The sequence below is a fragment of the Typopeltis vanoorti genome, chromosome 7 (assembly GCF_054136105.1).
Source record: "Typopeltis vanoorti isolate ZY-2024b chromosome 7, IOZ_Tvanoo_1.0, whole genome shotgun sequence".
Classification (NCBI taxonomy): domain Eukaryota; kingdom Metazoa; phylum Arthropoda; class Arachnida; order Uropygi; family Thelyphonidae; genus Typopeltis; species Typopeltis vanoorti.
This window is the reverse complement of record NC_143555.1, coordinates 128155360-128170045: the sequence shown is the minus strand read 5'-3', so window position 1 is coordinate 128170045 and position 14686 is coordinate 128155360. Positions and strand designations below refer to the sequence as shown.

At 37.4% G+C, this 14686-nt stretch overlaps 1 protein-coding gene across 4 annotated transcripts in view; it reads right to left on the bottom strand.

Annotated features, from left to right (window-relative positions):
• LOC150105063 (cell growth regulator with RING finger domain protein 1-like) overlaps window positions 1-14686 on the bottom strand; it is a 112360-nt gene that overhangs the window by 76293 nt on the left and 21381 nt on the right. For all 4 annotated transcript variants that reach the window (XM_090396123.1, XM_090396122.1, XM_090396121.1 and 1 more), the window contains exon 3: window positions 3376-3547. In XM_090396123.1, coding sequence (XP_090252249.1) covers window positions 3376-3547 — 172 coding nt within the window. The remainder of the gene's footprint in view (window positions 1-3375; window positions 3548-14686) is intronic.

The following is a 14686-nucleotide window of genomic DNA, read 5'->3' as shown; positions in this document are numbered from 1 at the left end:
GTGTAAAACGTAAACATCATGCGTTGTCGATCACAAAGAGAGAGTGGAAGCGCTAAAAAACTTGATAGCGGCGTGTCTGTGCGAACCATTTGTGAAACATATGACATTGGCTCTTCAACAGTGTATGATATTAAAAAACAGAAAAAACTGTTAAAGTTCTTTTCTGACAGTATCAAAAAAGCAAATGTTTGTAAGGAAGTCAATGATGGAGGGAAAAAGTTCAGAACTGGACCAAGTTCTCATAACCTGGTTTAATTTTCGTGTAAGTGAAGGTGTGGAAATTTCTGATTTATTATAGGAACAAGCCAAAATGTTTCATGAAGAGCTGGGATTGCAACTCAAGTGTGAATATTCAGAAGGTTGGTTGCATCGTTTCGAGTCGCGACATGGCTTACAGTTTCGTGCGGTGTGTGGGGAAAAACGTTCAGCAGACAAAGATGCAGCTAGTGCATATGTGGATGAATTTGCAAAGTTAGTTAGTGATGAGCATTTAAGTCCTGAACAAGTGTACAATGCTGACGAGACTGCCTTGTTTTGGAGACGTACGCCAAAAAGAACTCTAACAATTAAGGATACAGAATCGCCACCGGGGTTTAAAGCTTCGAAGGATCGCGTCACGGTAATGTGCTGCTCTAATGCTGTGGGTACTGATAGATGTAAGTTGCTCGTTTTCAGAAAAAGTTTACATCCAAGGGCCTTCAAGAGTATGACACAATTTCCTGTCCATTACCATCCCAACAAGAAGGGGTGGGTTAACACTGATATTACATTGGATTGGTTTTGCAAAACAAAACTGTTTTGTTCCTGAGGCTAGGGCTCACTGTAACTTGGTTGGATTAGCAAGATACTTCTTATTTTAGACAATTGTTCGGCACATCCAAAAGTCGATCTTCTAGTGAAAGATAATGTTTTTGTTGTCTTCCTCCCACCCAACTGGACATCACTAATTCAACCACAGGACAATGATATTATATGTTCTATGAAGTGTAAGTATCGATCCCTGTTAATGAGGCACCTAGTGAGTTCAGTTTATTCAGGCACCCCAGTACACAAGTTCATAAAAGAATTCAACATTAAGGATGCAGTGTACTGTGTTGCCAACGTGTGGAAGTCTGTGAAAACATCAGCACTGAAAAATGGATGGCATAAATTGTGGCCAAGTTTAATGTTTACTTCTCATTCTAACGAAGACACTGAAAATAATATTGCAGGGTTTAGGGTTCCCAAAGAAAAGCAGCTTATACAGGAACTTCTTGCTTATGTTAAAGATGTAACTAATCCTGATGCCAAGGAGCTTTCACCTAGGAAAAATGAAGATGTTTTAACGGAATGGATAAATGTCGATCAGTGACGCACTCAAGATTTAATCTTGGAGGGGCCGAGCACTTAAGATTTAATCTTGGGGGAGGGCCGAGTTGAGTAGACAATTTTAGAATACACACTACGCATTGCATACGAGCTATGACTGAGCATCTTCAGTGATCACCAATACATGATACCCGTGATTTTCTCTGACTCGGCTTGGGCAAATGAAGTAGCTCCCGAGCACTACTCAGTTTGCCTTGCGTTCACAGCGGCCAGGATTCCCGATAGCTATAGGGTAGTCCCACCTTATGTGACCACTAATTCATAAGTAGCATAGAAATAGAAGATATGACATAACATAAATTTTAAAAAAAATGAATTTTAATTAGGAAAAGATTTTTGGACATTTTTCTAGTGTTTTTTGGGGGCCAGGGCCCCTTGACCCCCTCCCTGGGTGTGCCAATGATGTCGATGATAATGTGCCTACAGTTCATCATTATACTGATTCTGAAATTGTAGATATGGTTAAAAGTCTGGAGAGAAATGCCTCTACAGGTAGTGATGAACATGAAAGCAGTGATGAAAATGAGGAAATGTGAGAGAAAGCATCACTATTGACAGGTTAATTACATTGACAACTGAACTGCTGGCTGGACTAGAGCAACGAAGTTTTGTAAGTGAACAAGAAATCCTGAATGTTTACTTGCTCCAAGATAAACTTATTAGAGAAAGACCCAAATATATGAAGCAGCAGACACTGCACGATATATTCAAGAAAATAGCTAGGAAGCAGGAAGAAGCAGCAGTGGTGTCCACACTTGATAATCCACTGCCATTAACTTCAAGTCAATCAGATGTGCTGTCACCACCATCAACATTTTATTAATTAAAATTCTGAGGAACTATTTTATTCAGTTGAACTAAAATTCTGTAGAACCATTATATTTAGTTGGTGAACATTAAAATTTCATAAGCTTTTCATTTAGTGTTTAATTTTCTTTCTTTAAAGGGCTGTACAGGTAGTCATTTTCTGTTAAAAATATACAGCATATGTAACCATCCGAAATCCTGCATTTTCAAAAATCCGGCACCCTTCAGGTCCGGCGGAGGTTGCCGGATTTTTGAATACCTACCTGTATATGTATAATATAAACTGTTTAAGTGACACAAGTATAAATCTTTAAGTGAAGCAAGTATAAATCTAAAGAATTTGCCCTTTGATAGTGTAATATTGAAAATGGTAATGTGAAATTCAAGAAAAGGTATGACAGCTGGAGGTGGATGATATGTGGTCACCTTTGATGAGTTGCTCCTTCATAGAAGTCTCTGGTAATAATAATATAACTTGAAATCTGCCTCCAGGTAAAGCGAATGTCAATTTTTAAAGCATAACATGACAGTTAGTAGAGGGATTAATAGATTAATAATAACAAAATTAATAGATTATGGCACTGTCTATAATATAAAAAACTTCTGAATTTGTGTAGTAGTCAAATAGTAATATAATATAATGAAGAGCAATTAATACATAAAAAACATGGCATGTTTTTTTATTTAGTAATAATCTACATTATTACTAAATAAAATCTACACAGATGAAGCACATCCAGACCCAAGAGAATGGAACCACTGAAACTCTGCTCTGAGGCTAAATAAAATTTAGCACTTCCTAATATTGATATCTGTATCAATATTATCAATTTCTTATCTGTACTCTGTCACCATTTTTCTCACTTTTTAGATATAAAAATTTCTGAAACAAATATTGAACACTGACTGTTTATGTAGGTGCAAATCATAAAATCATGTACCCCAGTTTTGTACCACAAATAAAGTAATGACATGCATTTTTATCTTTCATTCCATTCAAATAACACTTCTCTTGAATATTCAGTACATACCTGCAGAACTTAACAATTTTGCTAGCACACTTAATATATAAATACATCTCATTTGAAATTTACCCTAACAGAATTTAGCAGTTATCTTATTTTGAATGCTAATTCCTATTTTAACTATAAGTAAAATAAGACTTCAAAAATCAAGAATGTAGTAATGTTCAGTATTAACCTTTGCATATCACCTTTCCAGAGACATTTATCTAGTAGTAATTCATTCCTTTGCATCATCTGGTGCAGAACTGGCCAAGAAAGGTTTAAAATTTGGTGAAAATCACTTATAGAAACTCCCCAAAACATTTGTAGCTTCCATGGTACTTGACTTGATAAAGTGCAAAAAGGTCCTTAAAGAAATAACTTGATTAGAATTAATCAGATTTCATTTTTTATATATATATATATATATATATATATAAAAAACACATATCAATAATTTACTATAAAGTCAGTCTGAAAATAATCTACACGAAGAATGTAAACAGAATATAAAGCCTTCATCTTTACATTAAAATTTTTCTTTTAAATATGAAGTAATAATGATAGGCAGCAAAACAGAGCATAACTGATTGATGATATAACTGATTGAGAGTACTACTGATGACATTAGCATAAATAGCATGCTACTGTAAACAGAAAAATTTGGATGTATACTATGAGCACATTGAACTAGTTGTATGGTACTATCCTGCGATAAAAAAAGCATTACATTTTGTGATTAACGTCAGTTAATTGATTTATGGTTTATTGGCATAAGGAATGCAAAGGTCATCCTATGCCATATTAAAGATTGCAGCAGTACACAAGGTATTAATAAATAATAAAAAAAAAAAAGAATATACAAAAAAAAAAAAAAAATTAAGTAATGTAGCATCACATATAAACAGAATTTATAATCAAATGTTTGTATAAATTAAATTCTTTGTAAAAAGTTAAAAACGTTATACAATTTGTCTGAATCTGACACCATCTGCCTGAATATACAGCTCAATGACATAAGTAAAAATTTCATTCCTTTCTTCTATGAAGTGTTGGCACTCTACCAGAATATAAAAAATGATGAATGTATGTTGAATTTTTTGTATATAGGAAGGTCATCAGCCCTCAGTAAATAAGAATGTAAGTTTTAAAAGAGGTATACTGTGAGTAGACATCGATACAAAATAAATAACGGAAAAAACTCACGTAGAAAGATTATTTAATAGTATAATTTTCGCCTGTGTGTCACGGGCATCGTCAGTACATTAAGCTCAAAATTAAACACTAACTGGCAATTCCAAAAAGCGCCACCTAAGTAGCTGGTGTAAGATAACTAAAAAGGTCAATAACTTTCCTAAAAAAAAAAAAAAATTAATACAATAAAAAGTTAGGAAAGATTAGCTGATTTGTAAAGTACTATCTCCCATAAAGGGTATAGACGTAAGCCGTCGGATCTGTTTAAGTTAAGAGAATGAAGTAGAGTTTCACATGTTTCACATAAAGGCGTTCCATGAGAAACTGACTTTTGTGAAGAACTTTTGTCTTTCTCCAATGAACTCTGTGTCTGGTGAAGATGGCATGTTCTGCAAGTACAGACTTTTCAGGTTTAAAGTATTCAATATAAGATTGGTGTTCTTCTAGCCGAATAGAGGCAGATCTTCCCGTTTGTCCGAAATAAGATAATCCACAAGAGCACGGAATCTGGTAGACACCTGGATGATTAAGATGTGGAAGCTTGTCCTTAGGAGAAGTGAGAAAGGTGGAGATTTTTCTAAACAGTCGAAAGGCAACAAAAATATTCAGTGGTTTTAAAACTTTTGCTATATGTTCACTGATGCCTTGTACATAAGGGATAGTAATGCACGTTATTTCCTCTGTGTTTGAAGAGGAAGACATATTAAAACTACTCAAAGTTCTTTTAATGAAGCAATTCTTATAACTATTAGATAGAAAGGAAGAAGTTATATATTCTAGTTTTTGGGAGATAGTACTTTACAAATCAGCTAATCTTTCCTAACTTTTTATTGTATTAATTTTTTTTTTTTTTTTTTTTTTTTTTTTTTTGAACGTTATTGACCTTTTTGGTTATCTTACACCAGCTACTTAGGTGGCGCTTTTTGGAATTGTCAGTTAGTGTTTAATTTTGAGCTTAATATACTGAAGATGCCTGTGACACACAGGCGAAAATTATACTATTAAATAATCTTTCTACGTGAGTTTTTTCTGTTATTTATTTTGTATCGATAAATAAGAATGTGTAAGATGACTGTGACCGATGCAAAGCCTAGCAAGAACCATTTCCTTTCTTCTGTTTCCAAGTTAACTAAACTGCCAATGCAATCTCATGCAATTTGTTCGGCAGTGCTTCCTGCCATTGAGTAATTAGCTTTGATCTTATAAACTGTCTGTATGTAGGATTACCAAACAGTATGTTGAAAAATGATGAGCTGATCTTGCAGCTGCAGTCTCATTTCCCTTAATTTCTATGTGGCTGGGAATCCAGCACAACTGAACATCAAAATTAAGGGTCTTCATTATGTGTAACAGTTGTAAAACAAAGCACTGGATGTAGATTATATACATGAGAGGAGATAGCCTATAAAGAACTCAATGAGTCTATAAACTACACTTTTGGTAGCAGCTTTCTTTTATATGCACAACTGTCAGCTGAAACTCTGCTGTATAATTACTGCAATCAAGTAGGATTTTGTTGGAGACAGTAATATTAGGAAACACAGCAGTACAGCCAACAGAGGTCTCAGATCTTGAACCATCAGTAGGTGAGCAAGAAATCAGAGTGGTATACCGTGTGTGCATTAAACAATTGCAGGTAGACAGATGGGGTATGAGACGTCTTAGTAGACAAAGTCAGAGACTGCAGAATGAGTGCAAATCTGTCATGGAAGAATGCTGTTATGTTTGGTGCAGGTAATTTGTGAACATTCATGGCAATAGCATAGAATGCTATGGAAAATACTCATGGCATAGTTGAGAAACAACTGTTTCCCATCTAAGTGATAGAGCTAGTTCATTTGCTTCAACATAAAGACTGATGGGCAATGGGTAAAAGGCTCCAGTAGCTATCCATATACCCTGATGATGGATGGAATCCATCACAGGCTACTTTGCCTTGAAGAACCATAAACTTGACACCCATAATAATAGCAATAAAGAGAGGGCATGAAGCAAACAAGATGATAGTTATGGTGGGTACAAATGACCTGAGTGGTGGTATAAATCGGGTAAGAAAAGATTTAAGAACATTGTTAGATATTGTGAAGAGGAAAACTGTCAATGCGAGGATAGTGTGTGTGCTGCCTCGTTTTGACAATTACGAGTTAAGTAGACGAGCAATGATAATGAATAATATGATTGCATGAATATGCAAAAAAAGAGGTCTGGAATTTGTTGATGTTTGGAGTGTGTTTGAAGGAAAAAGACAGTTGTATGCTAGAGATGGACTGCATCTGAACATGGAAGGACATAAGCGATTGAAGAAGTTACTGTTTTCTGAACAAGTTGAAGTAATTGGGCTGGGAAACTAAAATTGAAAAGGTTGAGTGTAAGAAGGAGAAACTTAAGCAGTGATTGTATAATTGTTGATCCTTATTCGTGGAAAAAATTGCAGAATAGAGGGGATAAAAATCGGCATGGGACTACTGAAATTAGTGACTTATATATCAGTTCTAAAGCCGATACAAGATCCAGAGGGAATCTGCAATTTTTGTATACCAATGCAAGAAGCATTCGAAATAAAAGAGAAGAATTTTTGGCATTAGTCAGTGCAATCTCACCAAAAGTTGTAGGCATTAGTGAAATTTGGCTGTCAGTAGAAGATGTGGTCACTGGAATTGAATGTAATGGGTACAGTATATTCAGGGAGGATAGAGAAGATAGAACAGGGGGAGGAGTACTACTGTTGATGATAGCTGATGCGTTGCAGCCAAAGAAAGTAGTATATCAAGATGATAGACATGTGAATGAGAGTTCATTTGAGGCAGTCTGGTGCGAAATAGTGACCAATGCAACCAAATATACAGTTGGATGCTGCTATAGGCCAGGGAGTACAGGGGGAGATATTGAATTCATGTATCAACAAATTAGTGCAATGAGTGCAGGTTTAGTGATTATTATGGGGGATTTTAATTATGGTGATATCAATTGGAAGGAGGAAATATCACATAGCAAAAAGGAAATGGAGTTCATACATCTTCTACGAGATAATTACTTGAAACAGCACATAACTGAAGGGACACTTGGTGTGAGAGTGTTGGACCTTGTTATTGGTTCAGAGGTTATATGCATAAGTAAGGTGTCCTCGTTACCTCCAATTGGTGAAAGCGATCATGTGGTATTGACTTGGGAGGTTGCAAAATCTGTGGATTTTTCTGTTAAGAAGGGGTATATACGGAACTACAGGTTTGGAAATTATAACAAGCTTCGGAGTGAGCTTGCAGCCATCCCATGGCAGAACATATTGCAGGGGAAAGATGTTAGCAGTGCATGGGATAAAATCAGCGGGTATCTGAGGAAAGCAATATCAGATTGTGTCCCCATGGTCAGGAAGTCAAACAAGGCAGGCGTTAGATGGATGAGCAGTAGTATCAAGCTTCATCTGCAAAAAAAGAAAATGTTATGGAGAATTTACAAGGAGAAAGGCGATCAGTACACCCATGAGCAGTACAAAGCTCAAGCTAGAAAGGTTACCAGCATAATAAGAAAAGCTAAATCAGATTATGAGAAGACCTTAGCCAAAGAGATAAAGGGTAATCCCAAAGAGTTCTTCCACTATGCGGCAAGTAAAAGGAAGAATGACTTCGGAAGGATAACTTTAGTGGGTGCTGATGGTATTGAGGTGACAAAATCAGATGTAATAGTCGAATTACTGCGTGATCACTTTTCAAAAGTCTATCATCCAAGTGAGGATATCTCTGTACGTGTAGCAATAACTAATGTGAGAATTGAAGCTAAGAAATCAGAGGTATTTAATATATTGCAAAATTTAAATGCAAACACTGCTGTAGACTTAGATGGAATATTAGCTCCGGTGTTGTGTGAATGTGCAAATGAATTGTCAACCCCTCTTACTTGGATATTTAATTTAAGTTTGAACTCTGATATGGTCCCTAGGGAGTGGAAGTTAGGCAAAGTGGTTCCTTTGCATAAGGGTGGCTCTAAAACTGCAGTATTGAATTACAGACCAATCACCATCTCAGGAGTAGTGGTAAAAGTATTGGAAAAGTTGGTTAAAGACAAAATTCAAGAATGGGTGGATCAGGATATGATACTCTATAGAGGCCAACATGGTTTTGTTAAAGGTAGATCCTGCCTTAGCAATCTATTAACTTTTCATAATAGAATGACATCTGAGTTGGACAAAGGAACAGGCTACACAGTGGTACTTCTGGATTTTGCTAAGGCTTTTGACAGGATACCCCATGGAACACTGTTACGCAAATTGGAGCAGATGGGAATGGATACTAAATTGGTGATATGGATAGGAGAATGGCTCAGGGAGAGATACCAGAAGGTGGTGTATGGAGGAGCTGAGTCCAGGATGAGGCAGGTGACCAGTGGTGTGCCTCAGGGCTCTGTGCTTGGGACATTGTTGTTTAATTTGTACATAAATGATATAGGAAATGGCTTACGGGGAGATATTCAGTTGTTTGCTGATGATGCAAAGTTGGGTAGCGCAATAAAAAATCAAGCTGATGTTGAAAATTTGAAGGACGATTTAAATAAGCTGGTAGAATAGGCAAAAGATAATGGATGTCAGTTCGATGTGGAAAAGTGTAAAGTCATGCATTTTGGGATTAAAAGATTACCAGCTGTGTACTACATTGATGAAACAGTACTCCAAGAGATTGATGAGGCTAGGGACTTAGGGGTGTTGTTAGATAGGGAGATGAAGTTCAGAGGACACTGCTAAGGTGTCCAAGATTGCACATAGGATTACTTGGTTGTTGAGGAACACACTGACTTCCAGAGATAAAGAGGTTATTATTCCCCTTTATAAAGCATTGATACTTGTACATTTGGATTACTGTGCTCAGGTCTGGTCACCTGGATTCCTTGGCAATGAGGAGGCTGTGGAGAGGGTACAGAGAAGAGTGACCAAGTTGGTGAGTGATGTAAAAAATGCTCCCTACATTGATGGATTGAGAGCTTGTGGATTGCAGAGGTTGGTTGATAGGCAGAGAAGAGGGGATTTGATAGAAACATTTAAATTACTGAAAGGTTTTTATAGGATTGATGCAGGGGAAATGTTTCTGCTGTGTGATAGTGATGGAAGAACAAGAAGTCATCCCTGGAAATTAAAGAAGAGTGTGGTTAACAATGGTGTCAGAAGAAGGTTTTTTGCCTGGAGGGTGGCGAATGAGTGGAATTCATTGCCTGACTTAGTTGTGCACTCTTCGTCTGTAAATGAATTCAAGAAGAGATATGACAGATATTATTTTGCTAGTTTGGGTCTCCCACAATGAGTCTACTGATTCCATGGAGATACCCATAATAATAATAATAATAATCTGGCTTTGAACGTGCAGCATGATAAAGATGAAGCAATGAAAATTGATCCACATCCTATTCAGTAGAGGATAGAGTGCCATCTGGAGAACACTGTGTTCCTGATGATATGATGTATAATACTTCCCACTCAGACTTGGCAGGAAAGAAAGTTTTTAATAAATACAGGAAGGTGTCCTCTATAAGAGATGCATTACTGAAACAAAAACTTCTGGCTTCAGTGTCAAACTTTTTCCATGTCAAAGAAAACTGAAACTAGATGTTTTTTTTTTTTTTTCAGAAATGAATCTCTTACACATATTACTAAATGGACCAAATGGTTCAGAGTTAAACAGTATCTACGAAAGCCACACTGTGTATTGGAGAGAAGATCATTGCTTTCTAAATACCAGAAGTCTGGCATTAACCATTTTCAATAATATCTTTAAAAGACAGCTGATCAGAGCAATAGGTCAATAATTTGTTTGCTTTTGATGGATCCTATCCTGGTTTTTGGATGGCAACAACTGATTTTTCAGCCAGCCAGGTCCATTTTCCACATGGACATCCATGCAGGAGAATATGGTTCCTGTGAAGACAGTGCAAATAATCCATAGATCTGTTCTCTTCAACATTTTGCAGGAGTAGTGGAAAAAAGGCAGTGAGAGGGATGCAAGATTTATTGTAGAATACAAGTGGATAGGAAGAAGCTGACTTATTTAGAAGGGAGAGGTCAAGCATTCACTGAATGATACAGTCTCATCCATTCTTCTGGTGGTATTCCCCCACTGTGTTATAATCTCCATTAAAGTCATCCATGAGAAGTATTGGCAGAGGCATTTGCAATATAAAATTATTAAATTCAATATCACTTAACTCATAACCCAATGATAAATATATGGAATGTACTGTAATATCAAGGATAAGCAAATCACAGACAGACACAACAGAAAGGAGTATGACTGCTTGCTGATATAGCTACTCCACCATGAGCAGGACCATCTCCAGTTCTGTTCTTACAAACTACTGTGGAATTCTATAAGGGTGAGATCTCACTGGGATTTGATATATATATATATATACAGGGTGTTCGGGATAAATTTGACATATTTATAATTAATTATATTTTTCCGTAAGTTACATGTATTAACACACACTTCTCTTCATTTAAAAGTTTGGACCCTTCTTCATTCATATACAAGATGTCAGAAAGGATGGATAGCTGGAACCCACCTGAATCATGGAAGAGAATAACTTGTATCATGATGATTCGTGCCCGCCATCAAAATAAGGATATTACGACTGCTGCCCAATGCTCCCTGAATACAGTAAAAACAATCAGGCATGAACTAGAGACTTGCAATGGTGACTACGAGGATGTAGCAAGAAGAAAGATCCCTAGCAGACGATCTGATTGCGTTCGTACAGCAGAATTCCTCGCAAATCTGCAGGAACAGGTGTTGAAGAACCCTGGCATTGGAATTCGAGCTTTGTTCATGGAGTTGCTAACTGTAGTCAAGCCCTGGATAACAAGGGTAGCCAATGGTAGGCCGTATGTATGGCAGCAGGATTCGGCCCCTTGCCACACCTCTGGGAAAAGTCAAAAATGGTTGTCTGAAAATTTCTACGACTTCACCAGTCCAAATGTTTGGCCTCCAAACTCCCCAGACCTTAACCCCATGGATTATTTTGTATGGGGCGCAGTTGAAAAAGACACCAATCGCACTTCCAGTAATACAAAAGCCCAGTTAATGGATAAAATTAAAACAGTTTTTGCGGCCCTTCCCAGGGAGACTGTAGCATCAGCTTGTTCGAGGTTCCGAAGCAGAATTGAAGCTGTGATCGATGCTAATGGTGGTTATTTGAGTAAATCTTGTTGATAGTATTGTAATTAACTCTGCCTGTAATGTTTTTTTGTCAATTCATTAAATTTAATAGATACAAAGAAGATTTTCTTTTTCCTTACGAAACTGTCAAATTTATCCCGAACACCCTGTATATATATATATATACACACACACACACACACACACACACATGCATCATCATAAATTTTTTTTGCATCTTGCTATTTTGTTCTGTTTCAATCTTTTGAATTTCTTTCATCCTTTCACCTCTGACATGCATGGGAGGAGGATGGATGATCTTCCTGACATTTAGCTTTCTTTGCAGAGCAAGATTTATCATCATGCTCTTTATTACTTCATCAAGGACAGGTGGTAGAGCCATGACAGGCAGTTTGGGCATGCCTATATTTCCAACATTTAAAGCATCTCAGGGGATTAGGAATGTATAGTCTAAGGACAATTGAAGTGCCCTGCCTTTACAGATGATGGAAGTTTAGGTGTATTAAAAGTATAGATGATGTTCCTGATTTTAACCAGGTGACATCACTATATATATATCAGAAAGAACCTGATACCTATCATTCCTTGATCTTTAAGCTCTGAACATTTGAGAAGTGGAAATAACCAATTCCATGAGGTCTACAAAGACCAAACAAGGAGGGTGACTTGGTTGGTGAGGGTAGCTAAAAGAGGTATGAACAGCAGTTGGCTAATGAAGCCAAAACGAATCCTAAGGAGTTCTTTCGATATGTAGCTAGCAAAAGAAAGAATAATTATGGTAGGATGACATTGATTGGAGAAAATGGTATAAAGACAGCTGATGCAGAATGTGTGGTGGAGATACTTAATGAGCAGTTCATAAAGATCTTTCGATCTTGTGAACGTGACTTCATGGAGGGATTGAGAGCAGTTGATGATGGAGAGGAAAGACTGACTGTAGGTGAGCAAGAGGTGTATGGGGAGTTGAGTAAACTAGATGTTAATAAGGCTGTGGGACTTGATAATATATCACCATGTATTCTAAAAGAATGTGCCAGGGAGTTGACACCTGCCTTGACATGTTTTTTAATATGAGTCTTGCACTTGGTCAAGTTCCTAAGGAGTGGAAGGAAGGTAAGATTGTGCCACTTCATAAAGGAGGTGATCGAACTCAAGCATCAAACTATAGGCCTATCTGTGTGTCAGGTGTTCTGTTTAAGTTGTTGGAGAAGCTTGTGAGAACTAGGATCCAGAGTTGGGTTGATAACAATGGTATTATGTTTGATGGACAGCAAGGATTTGCTAAAGGGAGGTCATGTTTTAGTAATCTACTTACTTATTACAATAAAGTGACTGCTTCCTTGGACAGAGGAAAAGGATACACAGTAATATACTTGGATTTTGCAAAGGCTTTTGATAGAGTACCTCATGATAGGTTGACAGTCAAACTAGAGCAGATGGGGTTGGATATTAGATTAGTGCATTGGATTGGAGACTGGCTATCTGATAGGTATCAACAAGTTGTGTATGGGGGAGCGATATCCAGGAAAAGGAACGTCACTAGTGGAGTGCTTCAGGGGTCTGTTTTAGGTCCACTGCTGTTTAACTTGTATATTAATGACATAGGTGAAGATTTGGATGGAGATATTCAGTTGTTTGCAGATTATGCAAAGTTGCGACGAACCATGGAATGCAGCGAAGATGTTGTGGCCTTACAGAGGAAAACTTAGGAAGACTTGAATAGATTGAGTGATTGGGAATGGAAATGGGGATGTGAGTTCAATGTTGCAAAATGTAAGGTTTTAAAATTTGGAAAACAAAGATGGGATGCAGAATTTATGCTTGGTGAGAATATATTGTTGGAGGTAGAGGAAATAAGAGATCTGGGGGTGATAGTGGATAAGGATCTAAAATTTAGGGGACACATCGCCAAAATTGTGAAGACAATACAAAGGCTTCTGGGAATGATGCAGAGGACATTGACATGTAGAAGTAGGGAGATTCTTGTTCCATTGTATAAGGCTTTGATTAGGCCACACATGGACTATTGTGCCCAGATTCGATCACCAGGTTTTCAGAAGGATGAAGAGTGTTGGAAAGGGTCCAAAGGAAATGACTAAGGTAGTTTCTGACCTCTGAAATGTCAAGTACAAGGAAAGATTGAGAAGATGTAATTTGCAGAGTCTGGTGGACAGGAGGAAGAGGGGAGATATGATAGAGACCTACAAGTTGGTAAGGAATTGTTATAGGATCAATGCTGGAGAAGTTTTACAGAGAATAGTGGGAGATCAGGGGAAAACCAGAGGTCATCTCTGGAAGCTGTATAAAGAGGGTGTGAGTAGGGGAGTGGAGGCAGATTTTTTTCGTGCAGAGTTGTGAATGATTGGAATGCCTTGCCTGAGAATGTGGTGTCTGCAAAGAGTTTGAATGTGTTTAAAACATGATATGATGAGCTGTGTGTGTGTGTGATAAAAGGATCTCCCAGATGAGTCTTTGACTCCATGAGGTCTTGGGGTGGTAATAATAATAATAATCTCTCTTTATCTGGAACATTAGAGAGATCCCTTTCTCTCTAATGTTCTGATATCACTCCTCTAGAAGATTTTAATGTTTTATGAAGTGCCAATGTAATTGGTTCCACTGAATGGTGTTAACAGCTTGCAGTAATTTTTCCGAGTGCTGCTGACTGAAGGTTTCCACAAGGATATTGCCAGAATGTAATGTCTTGACTGTTTTGGAGATCCTGCCACTCCTAAATCCTTTAGAATAAAGAAGGGTGAGATATTTCCCTATTTGCTTTTTGCCTGTTGCATGGATGATCAGAAACACTACATTTATACTGGTATCACATCTTTTGTTTCTTACTTCTGTTATTAAATGGTGTATCAGTACTTGGTTGGAACCTTCTTAGAGGCCCTGAAATATTTGAAGATGAAGGACTCATGCTGAAGAGAGTTTTTGTTCAGCATCAGAGCTCCCCATTCACCACATTGCTTGTTGGCATCAAGCGACCCGCAAACAATGACTGCACTCAGAATGCTAGGGCTAAACCCAAATGCTATACCAACACCACAGCATGCCTTGAACCCTGTCCTCGGACCATGGAGTAGGAGAGTTACTGTAACACCATTGACACTTGCAGGCAAGCCCACTAGCCAACTGATTCCAGCTGGCCAT